The sequence below is a fragment of the Chanodichthys erythropterus genome, chromosome 3, assembly GCF_024489055.1.
Source record: "Chanodichthys erythropterus isolate Z2021 chromosome 3, ASM2448905v1, whole genome shotgun sequence".
Lineage (NCBI taxonomy): Eukaryota > Metazoa > Chordata > Actinopteri > Cypriniformes > Xenocyprididae > Chanodichthys > Chanodichthys erythropterus.
In genome coordinates this window covers 42,353,381-42,380,440 of record NC_090223.1, presented here as the reverse complement: position 1 = coordinate 42,380,440, position 27,060 = coordinate 42,353,381, and the positions used below count along the sequence as shown (strand labels likewise).

The 27,060-nt window shown below is 38.1% G+C and overlaps 1 protein-coding gene across 3 annotated transcripts; it reads right to left on the bottom strand.

The window, feature by feature from the left end:
* Positions 1 to 546: 546 nt before the first annotated feature.
* Positions 547 to 27,060, bottom strand: epn2 (epsin 2). 3 transcript variants are annotated; one of them, XM_067382367.1, is made up of 9 exons: positions 26,890 to 27,060; positions 19,986 to 20,761; positions 14,462 to 14,574; positions 9,341 to 9,442; positions 8,176 to 8,302; positions 6,473 to 6,640; positions 6,227 to 6,316; positions 4,251 to 4,448; positions 547 to 3,405 (listed from the first exon to the last, which is right to left on the bottom strand). In XM_067382367.1, exons 2-9 carry the CDS (start codon positions 20,578 to 20,580, stop codon positions 3,035 to 3,037), a joined length of 1,764 nt encoding a protein of 587 aa, XP_067238468.1. In that variant the 5' UTR covers positions 20,581 to 20,761; positions 26,890 to 27,060; the 3' UTR covers positions 547 to 3,034. The 3 variants fall into 3 exon arrangements, with proteins under 3 accessions (XP_067238468.1, XP_067238470.1, XP_067238469.1); XM_067382369.1 differs by having other exon boundaries at positions 8,176 to 8,293; XM_067382368.1 differs by lacking the exon at positions 26,890 to 27,060 and adding an exon at positions 20,930 to 21,821.

Sequence of the window (27,060 nt, the reverse complement as noted above, 5' to 3'; positions counted from 1 at the left end):
TCCACCCAAAAATGAAATTCTGTCATTTATTACTCACCCTCATGTCGTTCCACACCCGTAAGACCTTTGTTCATCTTTTGAACACAAATTAAGATATTCAGTCCATTCAATGCAAATTAAGTCCACGTGGACTATCTTGAGGTCTTTAGTACCTTTCTGGACCTGGAAAGTGGTTATCTTGCCGTCTATGGAGGAGTCAGAGAGCTCTCAGATTTCATCAAAAATATCTTAATTTGTTTTCTGAAGATGAACGAAGGTCTTACGAGTGTGGAACAACATGAGGGCGACATGAGAATTTTCATTTTTGGGTGAACTAACCCTTTAATAGAAAAAAAAAAAAAAAAAACCTTGCTGGCTAGTTCTCATTTTGCTATGATATACTAAAATAAAACAAATAAAAATGTAAACAATGACTATATAAAAAAAGCAAATATGAAATAAACATTCAAAATATTAATAAACTATAGTAGTAGCTTAATACTAAAATAACCCTGTATCTGGTACCATAACAGGATGTGATGTTGGCATGTTTACTGGCAGCATGAAAAGACAGATCAAAAGTCATTGATACAATTTATTTGTTTTACCACTGCAGCTACAGGTCCTTTATCACTTGCTGTGGTTTAGATGGCAATAAAACAATCACTCTTCCTGTGACTTTCCTACAAAACCATTACACAGAAATAAGGTACACAACAATATGTTACAATAGAACAGATGATAAATTATATTATACAGTTATAATGCCAACAGGTTGAGCACATATCCATAAAAAGCAGCCTGCTCCCAGTAATATGAGACAGTTTGGTAAATACACAGACACAATAACATGGAAAAATAAAATGTTATGCATGTTCACAAGGTTAGTCCTCCACAATAAATGCATAATGAGTACATAATAACAGAAGAACGAGTGATACACGGTAACAGATAAACAAGATGGCCGAGACGAAATCAGCTAGATATCGTATGGATTCGAAAGTCAAACTAGTCTGCATAATCGATTACAGTGATGTTCACTAGCAGGGAGTCTCGTTTAGCAGGAATAGAGCCTGCTTAAACCATCACGTCCACCAAAAGCGCATTACATACATCTTAAAGCTTTCTTAGCCACAACCACCCCCCAAAATGCCTGAGTATGCCTGCAGATTATTGACCATAACACACCCAGGCTCTGCTACAAGGCTGCACATGGCAGTACTACCTCAATATTTCCAGCAGAGGTCACTAGCTCACAGATGAGAGAAACCGTAGAGTCCATTCTCTAGCAGGAATCAAGAAAACAAAAGCAGTAATATTGATGATGATGATAATAATAATAGGGGAACAATTGAAGAGAGATAAACGTGTAGTCAGTTAGAAAACGAACGCAGCTCTGCATTTAAAAAAGGACAAGCAGAGTCACTTTGGTTACTACTATTCAGTGGCAGATGTTGCCATCTTGTGCTTAACTGGTTGAATTAAAAAGTGTAGACATAGCAAGCCACACGACACACCAAAGTCTAGGTGTTCTTGCTATAAATTGACTGTTAATTGTGATATCAAACGATTCAAAGTCTAGTTTAAGTCTCATTTATGACTTATGATAAAACCGTGACCAAAATAAACTCAGTATTTGAATACAGAATGCCATTTAACCACAGGTTTCTAGCTGCAGAAAAATGCATATGACCCCTAACATACATTTATACCACATATTCAACATCAACAAGAAAAAAAACAACAACTAGAAAATCGATCATACAATCCATTACGGGATCCCTCCCACACTATAACCTGTCTCAGCATCTCCGCTCATTCTCGTAACACTATAAGGAAGTTAGCTTTCCATACAGAACTGAGGATTTTGTTAACGACAAGCTTTGATATACTTTTCTCCAATGTACATGAACGGATTGCATTAGGAAGCAGTGATTAGTGATACAGCTGTCGGTTATAACAGTAAGATGCATTAGGACCTGATGAAGATGAACACACATTTCCTCCCGTTTCCCTTTGCTCCATCCATCCACGCACACGCATACATAAATAAAAAAGAAAACGTAGCTGAAATGATCACATTTCAGGTTGTTGGATACTCACAGAGAAGCTAAGCGGATGAATTCTAATCATTAGTATCGATTAGCTGTGGAAATATGGAGCTGCGCTGTGCAAATAGTGAGCCGTATTGAATTGAAAGAACCCATTCACCCAATAAACTACGTCTTGGGATTGTAAAGCAGTAAAAAACAGGCTTCGGTATAAAAGTTGAGCCGTATTACGATATGCAAACCAACTCCCCGTCGTGCATTAAAAAAGAAAAGGAAGAAAGAACAACTCTCCACTTCAGTATGAAGTTCATCTTTCAATGCATCAGGTTTGAAAGCATTCACACATGCAGTTCACAGACTCGCTCTTTGCTCGTGCCTTAGTTAACGGTTTCCCATCATTCTCGCACTAAGGACTAACGGTGGGCAAACAGTCAAAGGAAGATAAATCAGAGCATGTGCAAAATCCCTGCTTGGAACATCAAAATCATTTCCATGTAAACTGATAGAGAGTCCTCTAAACTGTCTACTTAAGCGTACTGTAAATACACATAGTGTATATGCACTGCGTAGAACGTACAGGCTGCTTGGATTAAAAGGGTTAGCTTTATATCTAGCACGCTGCTCGAAAGACTAGAAATTAGAAAAATTAAGACAAACCAGTACTCCTAGTTTCAAGCCTCTGATAAGAAAAGTAAGCCATCAAAAAAGAAGTTAAAAACAGGACCCCTTTGAACGGGAGAGACGCTGTATCGCTGATGGTTTCTTTCGAGGAAATTTAGAAAAGAATACCAAATCGCTGTATGGTACCAATCTCTGACAGGAGAGGAAGGGAATCACCTGCCAGTGTAAAACCTGTAAACACCACTGATACTCCCAAAAGTCTCAAAAAAGCACACCGGTTTGGGGGGGGGGGGGGGGACACAACCGACTATGTTGTCTATAGCATAGAAACGGGATAAGAGAGAGATTTGTGTGGGTTTCGGGGAGGCAGCCTATGTTGTTCCTCACAATAAGAAGGGGTTGGTTGTGCCGCCGGCTTGCGTTGCTGCGCCCGTGGGCGGCAGCCCTCCGCTCATGAGGGGCTGGGGCATGGACATGGATGCTGGGATCCCCATGTTTGGCATCATCTGGCCCACAGGCCCAAGAGGAGCCATGCCGGTCATGGGTACCATTGAGATGGGACCGACTGGTGGCATTGAGGACAGAGGCAGGGGATCGTTGCTTCTCTGGGCCATGCTGCTGAAGCCCTGACCGCTCAGGCCCATCATGGGACTGACTCTCATCTGGTTGAGGGTAGGCGGCTGTGGCTGGTTCACCTGGAAGGGGTTGATTTGAGTGGCAGGTGCAGGAGCAGGAGCTGAAGCTGCTCCCGAGGCTGAAACGAGACCAATGGGAGATGCTAAATAAGGGCTTTTAAAATCCAAATGTAAGATTTTTTTTTAAGACCTGCATAAATAAAATGCCCATTTAGAACAAATCGATACAATCTCAAAATAATGCATCTCAAAAACCTTTACTAAGTTAAACAGGCTGCTCAACAAGGACTTAAAACATGACTTGCATATTTTAAACTAGCTTTTAAACTACCTGTTTTGCTAATAAGAAGTATTATGTAATATGCAAGTTTGGTTTATGTACCACCAAAATATCAATACATACTCAAAGGAATTAGAGCTTGAGCATTATTAGATTTTGCTGATACAATAAAAATGTGTTTAAAGACAAGATTATTGTGACATTTGTAAAATCTATGTTTATTGTGTAAGCAATATGCATTATTATGCAGGAGTTTTTAATAAAAATAAGCCTGAAATACATAGGACTCTGATTTTGAAATGTCTATGCTTTACTACTTCCAGCCATATTACAAAATAAAAACCATAAAGTAAACATAATTCATCAACAGCAGATCAGTAAGCACAAATAAATGCGCTTTAATTGTGAAATGCTCTGAAAGTGTGAGCCTGTAGAATGTGCAACAGCGTCGCATTTTGGCTTAAATATGCATAAATCGCATTGGACCACATCAATTAGTGCCTTTCGTTTCCATTAAAAAATTTAAGACCTCTCAAAACAATAATTAAGACATTTCTTATACCATTAAGATATTTAAGACTTTTTACAACCTTAAAATTTATAAAACTGAATTAAAGACTTTTTAAGGACCCGAGGGAACCCTGTAAATGTGGTCAAATGAAACATGTTATTGGTGAAGTGTACCTGCAGCGAGGAAGGGGTTGGAGACTGGAGGCTGCTGGAGAGGCTTGCTGACCAGAGAGTCTAGGTTGACAAGAGCAGCATTGGGACCCAGGAAAGACTCTGGAGTTTTTCTGGTTGGGCCGCTCGGTACGTCAAACAGATCTGAGCCTACAGACAAGCTGGTCTGTGATGGCAAGGCAGAACTTCCTCTACCATCACCTGCGGAAGTGAAAAACATCACATGCTAATGTCATTCCCAACAAGAGACAAGCTTCTTAAAACTAGCAAACTGTAGGGATGCATCGAAATGAAAATTCCGGGCTGAAACTGAAACTTCAGGAATGCTCTTCTCAAGAGTTATTTTTTCTAGCTATCTAATGAGTTCATGGACACTGAATAGCTTTCTTGAGGTAAATGTAACGTTAAGTGACATTGTATAGCCTACAAGCTGTTTTACTGATGTCTTTCCCCGGTCGAAACTCTGAGCGAATACATGAGGCAGAATTAATTTCGGTAAGATGTAATGTATCCTTCAGCATACCCTCTGATGTTTATTTTGTGCTGTAATAGTAGTAAAGAGGAGATGAGATGATTGGTTCACGTGCGCTTGATTCGTGCACAGCGATCTGTCACGACATATTAAAAGAGCGCCAAAACAACATTTATTTTATTTCATAATAAAATTGACAGAATTTTCAAGATAACACTTTGCTTCATATTAAAAGTAACATTAATAGTAAAGCATAGGGCTGTGACGGTAGGCATGACAACCGCGCCACCGCGGTCGTGGAGTGTCAACGGCGGTAGTGTGACGTCATATAGAATATATATTTATACATCTCAGAGATCGCATTAACTGAAAATTTTCCATCTTTAGTGGAATTTGTTTAGCAGTGACTGGAAAAAAATCTGCAGCCCGTCCGTCATTTTGACAGATTATGTAGTTTGTATGTAAGCTTGTTGTAATTCCCACCCCTGTCCAGTAGGTGGTGAGTGCGCTCCAGTGTGGCAGCAGAGCGCAAGTTCACTCTCCAGAATAAAATGAAAATGATGCGCTTGATTACACAGAGACGAGTACCCAGTTTAAGTAAATTGTATAATGATAAAGTTACTTATGCATGCTTAAACTTATAGTCAGCAAGAAAAATAAAAAAAAACTTATGGTCAACGAATGGCTTTTCTGAGGTATGATGTTAGGTGACATTGTTGGCAACACTGACTGAACTGATGTGATACAGATTTCGGTAAGCTACTGTATCTTTCAACATTTTTTTATTTTATTCATGTTTGTTTATTTGCTTATCCTGTAAGTTCGTGAATAAAATGTCTTATTAATAAATGTCTTTTTTTTTTTTTTACGATCCTGTCCATCAAAATGACGGATGACGGCGAAACGCAAGTCTAACACACACATATATTCGGTAAGCTATATATATATATATATATATATATATATATATATATATATATATATATATATATATATATATATATATATATATATATATATATATATATATATATATATATATATATATATATATATATATATATATATATATATATAGTTGGTGATTTACCACCGCGGTAGTAAAAATTTGCCACCGTCACAGCCCTAGTAAAGCACAAAGCTTTTTGCGATTATTGGATGGCTGGCGTGCTACAAATGTTTAGAGAAGTTTTGTTCAAGCTCCACATCAACAGAAAACAGCACAGACTAAAAGATTTTTAGATCTAAGAACCCATATTACAGATTAAAATCGAGAAATGAATATTGTCAATCCAGAGCTAGTGCCCACACAGCTGACATGTTTAACTGTTTTAGCTTATCCACATTGTGTGCATGAAACGGATGCTAAACAGTCAAAACGTGCCATCGGAGAAGCGCGAATTAAACATCTGTTTTGGTCACTGATTTTGGCCCTCCCAAAACATTTTCAGTAGCCAAAATTTCGAGGCATCCCTAGTAAACTGTAGTAGTAGTGGTCAGTGTTTACCTGTCAGTGCTGAAGAGCGAAGACTGTCAAACTCAGAGAGGTCCTCCCTGGAAGTACCATTTGGTGTGGAAAAAAGATCAAAGCTACCAACTGAGGGAAATGAGATGGTTGGGATTAAAAATAAAGAAAGCCATTCATTTTTAATGTACAAGACATCAAAAAGATCTATGAATGCAAAATAAGAGAGCGGTCTTTTCCCCAATGTAACACAGAAATACATTTCAAACTTCAGTTTTCAGAGCTCACCTGTGGCAGGAGCTTTGGGGCGGGTGGCAGGCATTGGGCCCCAGGGATCAGCAGCTGCAGGAGCCGAGGTCGACCCCCAGGGGTCACTGCTCTTCAGAGGAGTGACCGAGGGAGAGGCACTGGGAAGACCCCAGGGATCCACAGGAGCAGCTGGCTTTGGGGCGGAACCTGGAAGATACACACAGATGTGTTAACTAACAGACATCTTAATTAACACTACAATGAGGAAAAAAAAAAAAAAAAAATCATTGCTACTATCCTAGTCTGATATTCAAGTCACAATGTAATGGAAGTAGCGTCAGATCTTTTCTTCCGTATTGTGATGTACATCTGAGTGAAATGGATTATGAAAAGAAAAAGAAAAAAAAAAAAAAACATAGGGCAAGTACTTCTATCCACTTGTTGACTGGATGGAGTCTGATCTAAATGTAAGTTTAAGATAGGTTTAAGTGGACTTATTTATTGGAGAAGTCCAGCAAAAGTCACCAGAGAGAAGTCTGTCATTTCACTGGAAGGTCAAGTTGACTAAAAGTTGATTTAAAAAAAATGATTAAAAGTTTAAATAAGAATAAGAAACATGCTCGTTTACTAAGATGCATTTAGAAAAATGGTGTAAATTTCCATTTCATGCTGACTTTTGTAATTTGTAAAAAGTAATTTGCACCCATTTAATTATATTAAAAACAGCAGAAACAATAAGAGAAATTCTATTTTACAAACAAGTGTGACAGGTGACAAAGTTAAATGGGAGTGAATGTGACCCAATTATGAAAAATACAGTGTTCAAATTGTCCATTTTTGCCATTTGCTCTTCCAGAAGACATGTACATCTACTTAGTACCTCTCCATGTGCTTCATGACTTTAGTCTGACTTAAATTTTCAGAACATTTGCAAGAGATTAGGCGAGAACTGGGCTGTTCGAAGAGGAATCCTTTTACAGACTCTGTGCTCACTCTACCAGTGCAGATCTGAATACTGAGTCTCTTTTGTTTTGTCCACACTGGAATGCACAACTACCGGCCTAGCTACATTACTGAGCTGCCATGAAGAGCTACAGGCCCAAACAACATTATGAAATAGAGCCTGTGAGGGGAGGGGGGCTATAAAAGAAAAGGGAGCTTTAGGTTAACAGGTTGTCTTCACATCCTAAGCATTATGTTTTTTATACGTGACAAAATTAGATGTAAATCTGCCTTAAATTGGCACTTTTTTTTTTGGGATACAGCCTAATGTGATCAGCACAGCAGGACGCTGATTCAAACTGTGCTATTATTAGCCACGGACAAATGTGATCTTGTACGTTAAGGGTGTTTACTTGCGAAACTAGCTAGTGTTGTGTGTGTGCCAGCCTTCAAGATGATAAAACTAAAAATAGTGTTGAGTGTTAGGGCTGGGCAATATATTTTCCTCATCCATTTGATAATATTCATAATATATCTCAATATTTATATATTTGCACCAATTGGTTTAAAACTGATTTTTTCCCCAGAGAAATCATTCAATCTATTTAATTGCCATTAAGCAGATGTTTAAATGAAAGAACAGTAAAAATGTAGATAAAATGCTCTATTTAAATGGTCACAAAACCAGGAAGGACAGTTAAACAAATCTAACGACCCTTTAGGAAACATAATGGCCAACCAAAAGTGCATCATCATGATATTTACAATCTTATTTATATTTTGTGTGTGTCTGTGTTTACCGTAGGACTTCCAAGGGTCTGAGGCGGGGCCTGCTGCTGCAGCACCTGCTCCCCAAGGGTCCGCCGCTTGATCGGCAGGGCCCTCGAGAACCGGGTCCATCAGATCCATCAGAGAAGACTGTGGAGGCTGAACACACAATGATTGAGATTAGTGCCCAAAGATACATCCTACTATCCAAAGCAATCACATCAGCTACAGTGAACATGAACTTGGTAGCCGATCTGAATATAAATACTCACATTATGAGTAAACAAGTCCGCAAGGGGAAAAAAAGGAGAAAAAATTGTTAATTAAAGAGATTAAAGAAATAGTTTTCTGATTGCATTACTTAGCTAAAAGTAGTTTTGTGGTAAAACACTAAAGTCAGAATCACATAAGACAATTAAAAAAAAATAAAGGTAAAAAAGTGATTACAAAAAATTGTTGCCCTAAAATATATAAATATCCTTTTAAGAAATTCAGTATTTTTATTCAGCAAGAATGCATTAGATTTTATCAAAAGTGGCAGTAAATGTATCACAGTTTCTACAAAAATGAGCAGCACAACGATTTTCAACAGTGATGAGAAATGTTTCTTGAGTAGCAAATCATCATATTAGAATGATTTCTGAATGATCATGTGACACTGAAGACTGGAGTAATGATGCTGAAAATTCAGCTTTGCCAACACAGGAGTAAATTATATTTTAAAATATATTCAAATAGAAAATTATTTTAAAAAGTAATAATATTTAACAGTATTTTAGATCAAATAAATGTGCATAACAGACTTTTCGGTCTTTTATCTTTTTAACTGTGGTGTAAGTGTACATTTATATATTCATAAATTTAAACCTAAAAACAAACCAAATGGTGACTGAAAAAAGGTCTTTTCTACTTCTTTACAGAATCAGTGCATTTTTCTCCCCTGACTGTGAAGGAAAATATGATCAGAATTCTGCTCTACTCTGTTTGAATATGGTGCAAAGTTTACTTTCATGGGGGTTTTAAAGCATGAAACAACATGAAGTTGAATAAATTATGAGAGAATTTCAATTTTTGGGTGAACTATCCCTTAATAAGTGAACATGCAGGAGGTGCGGGATGTATAAACTAGAGTTTTGTGTGGCCACAGATTCAGTTCAGGCCTACTGATGAGTTAAAGTGCTGAGAGCCTACACCTACCTCTTTCTTCTTCTTGGCCACTTTCCCTGCGTTGGTGTCTTTACGGCTTTCTTCCAGAGCCATCTGGAGCCGTAGGTCATCCCCACGACGCATCCTCTCCTCCTGAACAACCACACACAGACACACAAAAGAATACATGTTATAGCGCATGCATTATGGAGCGCATGCCGTCTGCTGAATCACAGCGTGAACCTGCCGCCCTGTTGCTGTGATTCATCATGATTCAGCATCATAATTCATTTACTGAGGTATGTAAAAAATTTGAAGATTACAAAATTACACACTGAAACCAAACTCAATTGTGTTAGAAAACCAAGAGACACACCCGGCACTTTGTTTCCTCATCGGGTTGCTTTCAAAGGGCAGAGGAGACAGGAAGGAAGCGAGAAATGTAAAGTATGTTAGTAGGAAGCAACTAAAGATAGGCTGTAATCTAGTCCCTATGTTAATTTGGAGGCAGTAAATAGCTTTGCATTTGGTTAGCCATATTCATGACAATTAAACCTTTCAAGCTGAAGTGATCAGCTGTAGGGTTCAACTAATGTACTAAAACACCACCAATATAGTAACTTTTTTGGCTGATAATCAACATTATACATTTATAAAACTTAAAAATAACAGCAGCTGCAGTGTGGCAATGGCTTTACCAACTGGCAATAGGCTTGTGTAGAAAATGGGACTTCTTTTGCTAAAGCGGTCATATTGCGTCTGGTAAAATACAGTCTTGAGCATTTCACTTTCATTTGCAATTAAAAAAAAAAAAATATTCAAAATCACTGAAAACTATCAGATATTCATAAGTTGATCAATCAGGGCTGCTGCAGTTTAGTGCTGTCAAAGGTTGGGTTAACTAAAAATTTCAAAACGTTTATCCGTGAAAGTTTCTAATATTTTTCTGAATTTTAAGCCCCGTTTACATCTGGTAATAAGACGCATTTTGGTTGATCGGATCACAAGTTGACGACACTATACAGGTGTAAATGGGGTCTAAAACATTTAAGCCTGTCCACTTTTTACCACTTCAAGATGTTTTGTGGTGTGTACCTTTAATCTTATTTATTATTCTCAGGTTAGGTAAAGTAAGTCGAATCTGGCCTGAGTTATAAGCATTTTAAATTACTTATAATTTGACTTCTCTGTGGTATGATCTTATTCAAAGTCTTAAAACACTAAATCAGGCCTTGGTAGGCAGCTTTCATAATTAAATGAAAGCTGATGCAGTTTTTCCGCCATCATGGGCGCGTTTATTATGTAAAGTGTGAGTTTTTTTTGTCCATTAGACTGAAAGACCTAAAAAACCCTGCCATTTATCCACCCATAGACCCTCCCCTTGAAAAAAATCAGGACAGAAGTGGTTGAAAGTGGACAAAAAAGACAAATTAAAACACCAGGTGTAAATGGGAACGTGTCTCCCTTGTCCACTTGTGATCCAAACGACCAAAATGCATCTTAATACCAGGTGTAAACGGGGCCTTAGTGTAGAGTCGTAATATGGAGAATGATTGTACAGAATGATTTATGTAGGAGGCCAATGCAACAGATAAAGGACATTGTTTACCCAGCAGAAAAGTCTGAGATGAGCAATGCTCTTCAACATTTCACTAGAAGCCTCATTATATCAGCGGTTAGAACTCTACGGTTCCCTTCACCTCGTAATGATCACAAATCTGGGACATCTGACTGTCTCATACAATTATTCATATTCATGAAATAACCCCTAGCTTGCCTGACAGAGAAGGAACTCAGAATGAATTCCCCTTTATTGACACCTGACAACCATATGCTAACTGGTACAGTGAGGTTTAAGAGGGCCAGTAGTGCTACACAGAAATATAGGAAATCCCTACTGCACACCTCGCTCTCAGACGAGCCCCTCCTCACCAGCACCAACATGCCTGTTTTTTTGTTTTTTTTTTTCTTTCATTTGGAAATTTAACCCAGATGTCCAAGCATGCACACACAATTCCTTCACATTATTCTTGGAGCAGCACTCGCTGATGAGTCCCAAGCATAATCCGAGCTTCCAAGAACATTATATTTCCTACTCTATCAGCTGCCCCACTTCATCACTTTTATAAGACGTGCAAGATGCGGTTTTAAATCCCAGTGAGAAAGTTATGTGGTTGTATGGCTTCCACACTAATTTGTAAGTTTCCTAAACAATATCCTCTTTCTGGACTGGCCCGACTTTGCAAGTAAAGGACAACTATGCGGATTTGTGTAATTTGTAATTGGGAAGAGAGAGAGCCAGTATAAGGTCATATTTCCCATTTCTTGAAGTATGCACCCTTGGAAGTATGAAATGGACGTACAGTGAAAGCAGCTTTTGTGTAATGAAAAAGCCCCCAGCTTGCAATTAGAAATGAACAATTTTCCCAGAAATAGAGCAACTATCACCATTGCCTAAAAATACAACTAACTGGTTAGTATGTGTAAAAAGTGCAGGTGTGTGGGAGGCACAGTAAGGTAAATCTGTACATTCCTGAATCAGCTATTCAAAGCTGTGAACTTTTAGAAAATCAAATATTATGGTGACAAATACTGGCCTAAACATAAAAATAAAAAAAAATACACTGTCACATATTTTTCCACATTTGATGCAGTAACCCATTTGATTATGTTCATCATTTTGCTAATGGTGGACCATTAGAGCAAGTCATTCTCTGAAATTGTGTGCTGCTTGTCTGGGTGGTGAAACAATATGGTGGAGTGGTGTTCATGCATATTGAAGCAAACTAAAAAGCAGTGAAAATAACCAGAGCTAATAACTGAAATAAGTTATTTCGAGCTCTAATGTGGAGGAGTTCATAAAGATGCACAGAAGTTAATAAAAAAAACTGATGCTGTATAAAGGCCTCACACTATGTCCAGAGCAGGTGCAACTTAATAAAGTGCTTCAGGGATGATGTATTTTTGGAGGCCAAATTTCAGAAACGAGTTAGCATTTTAACAGTCCTGGATCCATCTTCCTGAAATCAATGGGGTTTTTGAATAGGTTTTTGGTTAAATGCCTGAATAAAGGTCCGTGGTGAAGACAAGCTCAAGATATTTTCAGGTTTTATTCTACAACATAAAACACATCAGTTATTTTATTAAAGCTTTTGTCTTGAAAAAGGCAGCTGCTAACAAGTGGCTAAATGGGACTACAGAGGTTGTCAGGGACATTAAACACCATGCAACAGACAAACACATCTACTCACTGGACCTCTGTTGTTGGTAATTGTGCTCTTGCAAAGTACGTAACGACTAATTGAAGGAACCAGGTAATGCTATCTTCTGGGTTGGCCTGCAAAAATATATCACTGCAGCATACAAAAGCAATAAAAGCTTTCTTTAATGTACCTCTGTGCTTTTAGGTAAGACCCGACAACCATGAAATCTCACTGTTCCAAAATCCTACTCATAACTAGGGGTGGGACAAAATATCGACAGGGCGATATATCGCCGCTCTTTGTGCGATACGAAAAACGTTATGCTGGCGCCAAATATCGATATTTAAACTCTGTCTAAATAGATTTCCCTGCTCCCAGCGTCGCTACTTCAAGGCAGCGCTCAACACATGAATGAGGGAAACGTGAACATAAGTTAACTAACCTAAGAAAAAGAGGTTTTTACCAGGATGGTGGACAGCAGTGTGAGTAAAATAATAGATGCCCCGAACGTTTAAGTTTAAAGTCTGGATGCACTTAGGCTTTTATACCATTGATGTGACAAACAAGGACATCTTTGACGTTCTTCACAGAGCGCTTACACAGATGCACACAGGAGCGTTTGAAAGCAGGCGTCTATCAGCAGATTCGTCTATCGGCTGATATATCAGGGATCTGCTGATAGACGCCTGCTTTCAAATGTGTGTATCAAAGAGCTCAGTGAAGAGCATCAAAAATGTCTATTTACAATATGTTTTGGAAGCATTGATCATTGTAGCCAATCACAGACATATATGTTGAGCATGTGAACACAATGGCCAATCAGAGGCGTTTAAGAATCCGCTCAAAAGCACTTCAAATGCTAGGTTATGCTGGTATCATCACATTTTTAACATTTTAATATACCAAAGTCAGTACCTTTGACAACACTATTCCCAGGGTTATTTTAAGGAAGCTGGTAAACACTGAGATGCTCCCAGGTTTAAATAAAAGAGGTTGGTAATTTTTTTATGTAAAACAAGTTGATAAGAAGTTAACTTAGGCTAAATGTCAGTTTACAAGCAAAGAAAAGTTTAAGCTTTTAAAAAGTATAAGTATAAAATGTTTAATTTAAATTTACAGACAAAAACTGTGTGCCGTTTTCTAATAGTTTGGACTTCAAAAAGAGAGAAAACCTGCACAACCTTTTCACTGACATTTTGTTTTCATAGTTAGTTCTTGTGATGTATCATTATAGGATTATCTAGCAATATATTGATTATTGCAGAATCGCTATATCCTCATATTGTTATCATGAGCCATGTATCAGGGTTCGTACACATTTTTACCAATAAAATTCCATGACTTTTAGTAAAATTTCATGACCTAATGTTTCCTAATGTATCGCAGCCGGTGTGCGATACCTGTGAGTTGTCACAGACGCGACGCTGCACGGCGCCCTTAAAAGTTGAAATTCTTTTAACTTGACACAGCGTCTTAAAAACGCGGCGCTCACGTGAGGCGTTGCAAAAGCGAGAGCGTAACGGTCATGCACGTCCGTCAAGAGCGTGTTTACAAACAATCTGCATTTCCCTGGCATTGCTACATAATACTAAAGTTAGCTGAAACTGCGTTACCCAACGCAGAGAACGTCACGTGACGGATTGTGCGAACGTTAACTGTTGTAATTTAATTAATATTATCAACTATATTCGAATATACGGAGATTGTGAAACAAATTTCCATGACTTTTCCAAAACTTTGTGGGTTAATTAATTTTTCCCAAACTTTTCCAGGCCTGGAAATTGACATTTTAAAATTTAAAATTTCCATGACTTTTTCCAACCCTGCATGTATTGTGATCGTATTGTATGGTACCCTGCAATTCCCACCCCTACTCATAACTGTACATTAAACATCACAAATCTTAAGATTGGCTGTGGTTGTGGCACGTCACATAGAAGGTGATGTTAGAAAACATGATGTACTGCACCTGCTCGGCAGCCTCTCGACTCATGGCAAGAGCCAATTGCAACTGTAGCTCCTCTTCTCCACTCGTCTGAGGCCTAGCTTGCTCCAACTCTGAAGATGCATTGGGAGAAGTGGCTGAAACAGACAAAACACAGATACAATGCCATTATCATTCAAGCATTGCACTGCTACCACACCCGACTGGGTTATCATAAGGCGGGGATCGGCCTAATTACTGCCAAACAGGTTTTATCAGTTACTCATAAACCCCCCCCCCCCAAAAAAACACACAAAAAAAACAAAAAGTAAGAGTTTCTAGCAACTGGTCTTATTAATAACTTTATGTCTGTCATTCAAGTTATTTAAAAGAAGCAAAGTTCAACATTGAATAAACATCCATGAGAAAGCTATCAGGCCGGAAGAAAGAAGCCAAACTTCCATTGCATGCTGGGTAAATCACAACAGCCTGCTGATTATAAGCTTGTTGCTAAATCAGCAGATGAGAGTACTTCCTCCTATACTGATTGGATTAGGGCAAGCCATGCGCTTAGGAAACAAGCATCTCAGAAGCACGTGAAGCAGTCACAGGCCATTGAGAGCCAAACACCTTACAAAGTACAGGTCAGAAGGCTAGAATTAACACTATGTTCAAAGCAACCACAACTGTCTGAAAAAAGAACTGTGCATTTGTGTTAAGGCTCTGATGTTTTAAGTCTCCATCATTAGTCTAGGCGGTCTTGTTGTAAGCGGCATCAATCAATAGACTGCTCGTCTGTGATCCATAAGATCTCTGACAGCCATTAGGCCGAGTCTTGATGTATCGCTTCAGTAACGATAAGAAACACTGGACCTGGAGTCTCTCAGTGCCTTCAGAAACACAAGCTTCCCGGTTTCTAACCCTCGAGGGAATGGAAATTACGACCAAAGGGCTTGAGATTCTGTGGGAAAAGCAGTGAAGGCGAATAGGGGAAATGAGGTGGCGTGGTGCTTTGGTGAGATCACAGATGACATCACATGTGCTTTCAGTCCGCACCACGCCACCCTTATTGGGCCAATGTGGAAATATGACTCATATGCAAACTGCGTGGCTCAACGTCAGTTTCTTAGAATCAAAATTTAAAACAAGAATATTTTTTTATTCACAGACTGACTGAGAAAAATGTTTGATTATTGAAAAGCCTAATCCACTTTTTTTTTTTTTTTTTTTAGCTTATTCTGACCAAAAAAACAAAAATTTAGACAGTAAGAGGCTGACTGACATGTAAAGCACCCGATCAGATTAGAGCTTGCCGTTTTGTGCAACCAGACGGTCAGTGACTGTCTCAGTAAACAGTCTTGGCTCATCATTTGACTAATAACTATGGTTCTGTCCATCAGATATGCTGACATCAAGGCTATGCACAACAAAACTGAAGTTTTTCTTATTTGAGAAACAGATGGATGTTTGACTGATAGTACTATGCAGTCTCATTTATATTCTGAAAAACATTTCAAATTCAAAACGTTGACAAGATCCTGATAAAAGGCAATAATTGTCTAACATTGTTTGACATTCATTTAATAATTTTTAATGATCAAGCAAAAACTAAAATAGGCGCCAATGTTTTTGGGGTTTGAAGACATGAGCAAAGTTTAGATGTATAACGCTGGCTGACATAAAGGCAAGATCTTTCCTTAGCTCAAGGACAAAGCCAATTAAACCAATAGGGAATCTCAAGAGGGTCTCATCCACTGCTCCGCAACCAAACTTGGGACTAAAGAAAATTACTAAGCATCACATCATTTTGAATGCTTTCATTTGGTTATGAGAACCTGTGAATATCTCACAAAGTTTTTTATATGCATAAAACCGACAATGGACATGTTTTCAGTACAATGTTCATCTCCCGGACACGTTAAAAATAACATTGCAACACAATCACGGAAAGTATACAGTGTGCAGAAAGGGGGAAGAATGCTTGTTTTGACATATTAAAATGACTTCATGTCAATAGGTTTCTAATTTAGAAACTAGAAAGGTTTCCATCAGCTGTTTCATAAGCAGTGCAGTCACATTCACTTGACTAGAACAGTAATACACTTGTTGACAGCATGTAAGTTATTACTAAAGGAAATGGACATCAACTTTTTGCTGTCAAACGATTAATCACGATTAATTGCATACAAAATAAAAGTTTTTGTTTGCATAATATATGTGTGAGTACTGTAATTAATATGCATATATAAATACACGTATATATTTAAGAGAAATATTTATGTACAAAATATTTGTATTTATATATAATTATATAAAAATATAAATACATATACTTGTAAATATTTCTCAAATATATACATGAATGTGTTTGCATTTATATGTACTTAATAATTACACAGAGTACATCCACATATATTAGGCAAATTTAAACTTTTAGTTTGTATGCGATTAATCGCGATTAATCGTTTGAAAGCCCTAGATTTTAGAATTAATTTTATATATAAATTACCACAAATATATAGTTTGATTATACAGCTCACCTACATATCTAATCAACTTTTAGCCTTTAAATGGTCCTGTGAAACATTAAAGTAGTCTCTCAGTAAATATGAATCATGAAAACTTCATTAACAATACAGTTAAAGTAATTTCACATGAAGTTTTCCATATCGCAAAATTGCAGGACTATGACAAATTTGAAAGATTGTAAAACTGCAAAGGATTTTATGAGTAACTCCAAAAAAAGACACTATAATTGGTTGCAAAATTTTATTATCATTTTGCATTAACATTTTTAGGGTAATATGTAAATGCATGACTAGTAATTTTGGAGAGCACACTTACCAACATGTTTAGGAAGTACTTCGATCCACATTATTCATTTAGATTATTATGGTTTTTTAAAAGCCTATTATGGGTATTTAGGTTATTATGTTTAGGGCCCCAGGACTATTTTGATATTGTGCTTCTGCTTGAAATTAACAAAAACAATATCCAAATTTCATTGAGACAAAATGTTCTTTGCTGCCAAATCTTAATTTTTAGCACAGTCTGCTGAAGTGTGAATTACATTTGACAAAGCCCATTTACACTTTCTGGAGAAACAATACTAGGAAACTAGGACTGGAATGCAAAACACTCCTGCTATCGTATCAGCTTTTCTTCTAATTTTCCTTTTTTTTTATGACTCAGCTGTTTACATACTCTTTCATGCTATGAAGCTCCCCACACACTCTTTATTTTCAACTACATTCTGTTCAATCCAACACACTTACAAATGCAACTGAAGACAAAGGACATTAAGATTTCTAACTTTACACCATCTGGGTGATTAAAATACACTGGCTGACTTTTCTCAAGATTATCAAATCTTGTATAAAACTGGGCTGGGGGTAGTAGGAAAAAAGGGAGAGAAACAGCTTCCTCCCTGAAGCACAGGGCTGAGCAAAAGACCTCTGGGAATTCAGGAATTCTGTCTTCCTGTAACGAGCTCAGGGAAAGGGGTGGGGCATGGACGGCACGCAGCTGTCCAGGGCAAACGTACAGCCAGTCAGTGCTGCAGGGAGGCACAACAGAGGATGTATCTCCTGCAGGGTAACAGCAGACAAGCAGTTTCCTGGTCTGCAGTGTAAAGAATTTGCCCCATGTGGTCAAAGCTCCAGGTGTGCCGAGTGTTTCAAAATGAATTCAACAAAGTTGACTCCTTTACAACAGCACCAGCCCAGATTTAGTTGTTGCCATTAACAGCAACATTTCAGACATAAAGGGAAAATATCAGCAGGCTACCAACCTATTACTGTCGGTAAAGGGCTTAATATGGTCCTCAAGAACAATGCAGCCTGCAGCATTTCAAGAAGCTTTAGTTCCACAGTTACAGCGATATTAAAAAACTGCTGCACAAAACAAAAACCTCTTGATCCTGAAACTAGCCTGAATACAATCTGGTAAACTTGTGGAGTATTACTTTTGTTCAAATCTGTTTAAATGTGCTACAGAAACATACAATACACTTTTAAAAGAGCTATAACTAAGTCCACGTGAAATCTGAGTATGCAGATTAGTGCAGAAAAATACATTTCCACAAAATTCAAATGCCCATCACTAAAGTCCTATTCACCTATAAAATGGATCAGAAAATACTTTACCAGTGTCAATAATTATTCAGGTCCAGAAGTTTTCTTTTCATAATGCTTGATCAAAAGCTGCAATGTTTGCTATGATTTTGTGTAAATGTTCTATCAGCCATTAGTATAATTTTGGGGTTCTAGAGGGACCTCAATGAGAACAATGAAGGTACGTCACAAATTTGCATATTTGTGCACTATTCCATGTCATTTTGAAGTATAAATAGTGTGATAGAGCTGCACGAATAATTGCTAAAAGTTCATCTCGAGCAAGGGAATTTTTTTTTTTTTTTTTTTTGGTAAATGTGTTCACATTGAAGTTTATGCACGTCTTCTTATTGGATTCAATTCATGTCCACCTCAATGGAGCACATACATTTTTTTAATGCACATTTTTAGAATGTGCATTACATGCATCTAGATGTTTCCATCCAGCATCTTTTCATGTCACACCCCAAAATCTGCATAAAAATATGTTGATGGAAACATAGCTAATGACTCATTTATTCAAGAGATCAGTTCAAAAATACTGATTCATCCAGTAATTAAACAAGTGTGGTCTTTTTTTGTGAAGGACTCATTGAATCATTCATTAAAATCTAATAAAAAAAATTTTTTTATATACACTACATGAATAACATATCAGATACTCCAGTACTTTTTAGTTCTCTATTCAGAATCATGGGAGAACTGTGTTTCTCAGTTTATCCAGAATCATGCAGCTCTACAGAGTGAGCACTGTGTTCAAACTGAAAAGAAAAATTGCATTTCAAATACTCAGATGATTAGTTGGCAGATTATTTCTTCGATTAATCGGATGGAGGGGGAAAACATTTTTTCTTCCCAATTTTTATTGACAAAACACAATATTCCACATCCTGCCCAATGTTATCCTTCAAACAAAAACTATGAAAACATTTATAGTGAATATATCTTTATCTATGCTATATGCAAAAGAGCTATGTGCAAAAGAGAAATATCACACTTTAAACAGCACAGAGATCGGTCAATGCACCTGACAGTGCAAGCTATGTTAAACATTGCACTAATGCATTAGCTTGAAGCTTAAAATAAAGAATTATAATGTTTTTGGCAGCTTGGATCACGTACCTTTGCTGCAGCAACTCACTCTCTTCATTTTAGATGCATTTTGCCCATAGAAATGCATTATTCAATTTAATTTGACACGATTGGCGGACGTTTTACGTGACTTATCGATAATGACATTCGCTGTAGATGATTTTCATTATCAATTAGTTGTTGCAGCCTGAATTTTTCAAGTCACTAGCATATTTATTACTTTTTTTAACTACATGTTTTGGCTAAATATCTGGCTTGATCGGATCAAACTGTTCACAGCATTTTTACCATATTTTACCCCACAATTAGCATCAAAAATGTGTTTGGATTCCATCCCTGGTAAGTTAACAAGTAAAGAAACTTACATCCATGATATGATGCAGGTGAACCCTCAGACTTGCCGTACTCTTCCGAGTAGCTGGTGGAGAGGTTGGGCTGGCTGGAGCCACGGCCGAAGCTGATCTGATTGTTGCTGCCCACACTGGTGGCGACCTGTGCCATGCGCTCCTTAGTCTTCAGGGCCTGAGAGCGCTCACCCTTCAGGCGGTCATCATCCTTGAGTAGCACCACCAGCTGCTTGGACTTTTCTCTGACGTTGATGCCCTGGTCTTTGCCGTCCCGATCGATATACTGGAAATCTTTCAGCGTCTGTATGGCAAAGATGTTCTCTTTGCACTGCAGGGCCACTCGCTCGGAGCCCGTTTTGATCAGGTAGTCCAGCAGTGTCAAGGCCTTGTACACATGCCGCCAGTTCTTTCCATGGTCGTTCAGCCTCTTCCAAATCATGCTCATTATCTCCGAAAAGGCCACCACATTGTAAGTGAGGTCGGCAATCTCTGACATCAGAGAACTGGAGGGGCCCCACGGGTCATTGGAAGTCGCTTCCCTCACCTTCTTCTCTGGATCTGTATAGTTATTTACCACATTTTTCATTTGCCTCCGAATAGTTGAGCTTGGCATGGTGGCGTGTAGTGTTAAAAAGAATTGAAAATAAAAAAATCTCAGTTTTTCTTCTCAGTCCGTTGTGCAATAGTTCGAACACACGTTATCTGCTTGAACAGTTTCTCTCTATGTTACTCTGTGCCTGTTAAAACCATTTCCACACAGAGAAGGAAGCCAGCTCGATGAATTCCTCCATTACCTGAAACACAAAACCAAACAGAAAAGGTTCAAATGAGAACTATTAATAGTTGCTAAGCACAATTAGACTACATAATAGAATCTAGAGTGCATAAAAACAACAAAGGCAATTATCATGATCTTAAAAGAAAAGAAAGTGATCATCTTGATAAGCGTTACATGTGCGTACAGAAGTTTAATGGTCCATTCGCAGACTGTAGTTTGCAGCTCCTCCTGTTGATACAGTTCAGATTAAGAGAAATGGATCACAGCTGTTCACTTTTCAAACTAAGCACAAGTAGAAGTTTACCACCCAGGTACGTGAGGAGTAAAACTTAACTGTGTACACGCAGAAGGGCAGCTTAGTGTGAAGTGCTTCCTATTACTCATCTTTACGGTAACACAACACTCATGTGGGAAGAAATCTTATTTCCCAAAAGTAATTGCACCATACTTTGTTCTCCATTACAATTCAGCATGTAAAATCAATCCATGTTCTGAGCTCAAATGCGTCAGTCATGTCTCTTGCACAAATGAAGCATCAAAGTCATACTAAATATAAGTTTCCTGTTCTGAGGACACCGTGATGCTTCAGTTGCCAACAAAACATTTCAACCCATCCCATAAATTCATTAAAAGCCACTGAAATGTGACTCCTGCTCTGCCGTGTAGAAGCCAATAGAGCAACCCCCACTGCCTCTGCCCCCAGCCCGCATACACATGAATACAGCCACAGCCTAATGAAACATCTGCTGCTTTAATGACCAATTCAGACCCAGTACATCAGAGGAAGAGAGGGGCAACTGTATCACTACCGGAACAAAGCTCCAGTGGCTCTCACTGTGACGGGGGCCCAGGAAGCCAGTGAACAGGCCTGGGTCTGTGTGAGGATCCAAGGCAAGTGGTGGCCTCCTCCATACTAAAAGAACAGGTCTGGCAATGTCCTGCCAATATCAAGGATTCTCAGTGATAAATGTTGAAGCAAAGCCAGAGACCCAGCAAAGCAAGCCCTGTGAGCAGCACTGAGCACTAGGGCTGCACAATTTATCGTGATTAAACTGCACGCGATTTGGCAAAGGCTGCGATTATTTTATGCGCGGCTTGTCGGAGCTGTACGGCTCTGTGATCCATGGTAAATGCTTTTCCATCTGAAAGCCAGAGGGCGCTCTTGCGCAGAAACTGCCGCAGAAGAAGATAACACGCATCATTTCGCTGTAGCTGAATAAACAGAAGATTGAAATGCTTTGATTGATTAAACATGACTAATAAACACACGACTGCCTTATTCTGTGTAAGAAGCCACATCATCTCACAGAAGGATGCTCAACTGTCGTTATGAAGTGAGTTTGAAATAAAAACATGTTAAATGTTGTCTTTTGTTGGACAAGATGTTAATAAATGCATCTGGAAAGATGTCTGACATGTGATGCTTTCAAACGTATAAGCGACTCAAACTCACAGATGGATTAGCATTTGGAGCCATACTTCATTGACAAGCTGCGCATAAAAAAAAAAAATAGCAGCCTTTGCAATTTCTTAATCGCACTAAGAATCGTGTTTAAACGATAATCGCGTGTAAAATGTTATTTCTTGTATCGTGCGATAAATCGTGCAGCTCTACTGAGCACGTTTATATGCACACCAATCCGCTGACAACTACCAAAAATCGGTTTATTGAAATAACCAGATTTACATGCCACGTTTAAAAGAAAAAAAAATCCCCGGTGGTGATGTCAAAAGGTAAGCATCCATGTATTTCACTCAGAGAGCATTCTATTTATCATGTAACTTGTGATGTTAAATAAAGCATTACAAACCTTAGAGTCTTTAAAAATGTCTGAGGGACTCGTTCACCTCTCATATTTGAAGTTTCTACAACCACACGAGATGAGAACACTATTACATTTCTTGGCTCAAATTAAAAATGTGTAGTTTGCAATATATTTCTCCTCCCCTGCCGTGAAACACTTGCCACGGCTGGATGCACTTATAAGGACGCTTTCCTGTCACATGTAACACCTGCACTTCAATAAGCTGACAGAATGCAGGTTAAGGTGTTTACATCCCAGGCAAAATCGAGTGTGTTCGAGTGCCAAAGAACCCGATCTGCATCTACATTACTCAGTTTTGACAACACTCCTCTCACACTACATAGAAATGCTGCTATGAACATTTTTTTAGGAATAACAGCAGTGTTTTGTCAACAACAGTTCACTACATAACTTCCTTATTCTGCAAACTGTTGATAACCTCCTTGAAAGGGCCTGTGGCTGAACTAACATTAACATTGCGTATCCAAATTGAGTGGCTTACTGCGATTAAACAGTCAAATACACACAAAATTATGTCAAAATGTCCATCTTGATGAGTATTCAGATAAACAGTCAGTTTTGGAAAGAAATAGTTGAAAACGCATGTTGTTTTTTTGATCTGTGCAGCTCTTAAAGTGACAGCAGCCTAACAAACCTGCTGCTGTCTATCATGTTAATCAAAGAACAAAAGACAGGAAATCACTTGCTGTTTTTGACTCAACTTTAATTGTAAGCATTAATCTGTATTTAACTTTTTCAATGAAAACAATCCAGTGTTGTGTTAATTCAACTTACGGAACGAACGCAGCACCAGTTCCATTTTTTCTGTAAGTAGAATAGGGAAGGCGTAGGACATACAGCGTAAGGTTTTTGAAGAATACAAAAGTGCGGTTTTGGAGGAAGCACTTGGAAGGCGATCATTTGTTTATATAAAGCATATACATTTTTTTTCGAAAATGACCGATTGTTTCTCTAGATAAGACCCTTATTCCTCGTCTGGTATCGTTTAAAGCCCTTTGAAGCTGCACTTTGACCTTCAACCGTTTGGAGGCCACTGAAGTCCACTATAAGGAGAACAATCCTGGAATGTTTTCATAAAAAACCTTAATTTCTTTTCGACTGAAGAAAGAAGGATATGGACATCTTGAATGACATGGGGGTGAGTAAATTATCAGGAAAATTTTTTTGAAAGTGAACTAATCCTTTAAAGCTGTTTATTTCAGTTTCTCTATTCTATTCTAATTCTAGTGACTAAGCCTGGTTTCTCCCAAAGTTGTTTTCTCCATTTTAACACCTATTTGCCACTTGTTTGTCACCTGATGGAGTTTGGGTTCCTTGCCGCTGTTGCCTTTGGCTTGCTTAGTTAGGGACACTTGACATTTGATATTCAACAGTATTATTGACATTTATTCAACAGTACTTCAGATCTACCTGCATTGACACCATTATTTAAGAGCTGCTGTGCAGCCAAATTATGTACCAGTTAATGTAAAGCTGCTTTGACACAATCTGCATTGTAAAAAGCACTATATAAATAAAGGTGACTTGACTAATGTATTTATTTGTGCTATTGTTTGCAATTTGCTTATTTTATTACCAATTTATTTATTGCAAATTTAGTTCAAAACTTCAAATAAAGCCTCCCCTGTGCTGTGTGTAAGCTATTGCAACAAAATTATATATATATAAAAAAAAACCTATGATATAAAAATAAAAAAATCTGTATTGCAGTATAATTAGCAGCTTTCCCTGTGGTATTGAATATCAATGATTTTCAAGGTATTGTATGGAAGTTGGAAATTCCAGTATCGTGACAACACTAGTTAAACTCAACTGAAATGCTCTGCAATATTAGAATGCATCGTCATGTGCGAGATGCTGCAACACGTGATGTGAGTGCAGCAGTCAAAAACATCTGTCTAGCCTCCAACACGTTTACACAGGAAAACAATGGAAAGGTTGTAGAAACAGTCTATTTAATGGCCTCTTAGACTACATTAATCTAGCACCATCAAAAAGAAATTCCTTATTCTGAATATTTCCTTGAAAAGCTGTGAAGTAATTTTTCTAACACAGTAAAAAAGCATTAGGCCTGTAATGTAAAAATCAAAGACCCCATTAAATGGCTTGACAAGCAGAGTTTTCATTTCTGTTGAAACGGGCGGTTTGGGTGAGACACGCTTTACTTTTAACAGCCAATAGGCTTTAATCGTCATCAATGAGTCATAAATCACTACTTGCCGTCTCATTCCAGAGCACATCTGATTGGACAACAGTCTGTGTAGTGCAAAATGAGTCTTAAATATTTTGGTCCATTTAGTAAGAAGAGAAAAACTCTTTTTGGTTTCATATGGATTTTAACAATAAGAAATTGTAATGCAAAATGAAAATGAAAATCAGAACACAACATAGGCGATATAATTTTTGCAGCGAAAAGCAACAAGCAGCAAAAAGAAAAAAAAAAAAAAAAATCACCAAAATCATGCTGACCTTGCTGCACACAGCAGTTGACATGACCTATTCCTCCATCATTTGACATGCGCGGGCCATGGCCGGCCGAATGACACCCATGCAGAGAATACTAATCCTGCATAAGAAACACCAAGAGCAAGTTCTGCACAGCTGTGAAGGACCCAGATATGACTCAATCCAAACAAAAGATAGTGTGCATGGCAAGTGCCAGCACGTCTCACATCTTTAGGATCCATTGTGGAAGCGCTAAGGAAGGGTGTATGTTGGCAGAACGAATCCAACGGCGAGAAAAGGCAGGTGTAGAGACATTGCACGCTAAAACACTACAAAAATTTTGTGGGTGCACACATATCTAGAATTTCAACACAGAAGTCAGGTCTGCAGGGCGAACTGAAAACTGAATTTTATATAAGCCAGAGCTTGCAAGAATGGGCACATGAGCACTGCATATTGCTCTCAGGTAATCCAGCCGGTTCTGCCACTTCAAGTAAACTGTGTCCTATATAATAATACTAGTGACATGTCCTTGAAATTACACCTGTAATATATTCAGTGTCATAGTATTTTCAAGCTCTAAATCAGAAAAAAACCATCATGATAATTGGTAAACTCCACTTCAGATGCTTAATCAACGCAGCTGATTCACTCTTGCTCAGTTGTCCTCTAGAGACTCTGTTTGTCTAATTACATTCAGGAAGCAAAACACTAAAAGATGAAGATGCATGTGCTGCAGAAATTGATCACACAAACAACAGACAATGATTCTCCTCAATCACGGGTGTGTCCACTAAGCGTTCAGAGGGGGAAATGTCTGTGTGAAATGTCCATGTTGAGGGGATAAAACGGTTCTGTCCGGTCACACCGTCCACTATCTTTGTAGTGTCGACAAAACAAACTGGTGAATCTACAAATCCGTCTTTACACAAACTTAAGCAAATGATTTGTGACTACACAGTAATCTCACAGATACACCTACGACAATACTAATCTAGAAACCCCGTAACTGTTAAATGTAAACGGGGCAGAAGGCGTTTGGTGAGTATCTTAAGAAAGGACTGTATAAACCAAAGTTAAGTCGTGGTAAAACATTTATACAAGATGCCATAGCTAGACGAGCTTATACTGAATGGACCCAGATTACAGAGATGAATAGAAAATCTGTGTTAACAACTCCATTTGAATGTATAACTATTATACAAACACAAAATCCCAAGCCAACAGTTTAACCAAACAAGGCCGGTTACAAATGTATTAAAGTATCAAGCTAACTTTAGCGCATTAGCAAAACCAAACCCAAAAAAACGTCCAATTGTTGACAAAAATAACAAATTAACCTTTACTTAAATGTCAGTGAGTGTTTAAAAAGATGTATATCAGCAACGTTAACGACTTTAGACCGTTTCCATTATTAACGTTTAATTGCTAACTAGCAAGCTAAAGAAAGCACGACGAAAGTTTCATCAACTGTTAGAAGTTTTTTAAAAACTAAACTATTTTACGCTACTAATGTTGTTGAAAATATTGTAATGCTTAGCACACCCGAGTTATAGTGTTTTGATGTCTCATATTTGGGGATAGCGACTTTTTAAAAGCTATAAAGTGAGTTTAAGTATTAGCCGCTTAGGCTAGCTAACTGTGGCTATGCTCTGACTATCTTGCTAGTTTAGTCAAACGTCGCTCTAATTCTTCCCACACCCCAAAGAAAGCCCAGCTTTATCATAGTCCTTCACTATCCGCGGTGTTTATGTAAGAAAGAAAGAAGGGAAACCTCCTGGATTAGTTAAAACCTCAAGCCGAGATGTGTGGTGCTCGGTGGAGATATCGCCACACTGAGAGAAGCGACTAGAAAACAAAAACAGTAACTTACCAAACCTCCTGTGCTGATGATAACCGGGGGTAACACCCGGCATAAGTACAAACTACTCGTGTGAGAGATATAGAAACTTTATTTTCTAAGAGACGGCCGAGGTGGTGTGTTGATGTGATCGTTAGTGTTAGTGAGCTGGGCTTGTGTGTGTGACACCCACACCGTTCAACA

Bases quoted from the DNA above. Each gene is read 5' to 3' on its own strand.
- epn2 (XM_067382367.1), bottom strand. From the start codon at position 20,580: ATGCCAAGCTCAACTATTCGGAGGCAAATGAAAAATGTGGTAAATAAC. The intron at 6,641-8,175 runs GTAAACACAGAC...TGTATCTTCCAG, and splicing joins AGACCCTTGGAAGTCCTACG to GTTCCGCCCCAAAGCCAGCT. The intron at 3,406-4,250 runs GTACACTTCACC...GTCTCGTTTCAG, and splicing joins CAACCCCTTCCTCGCTGCAG to CCTCGGGAGCAGCTTCAGCT.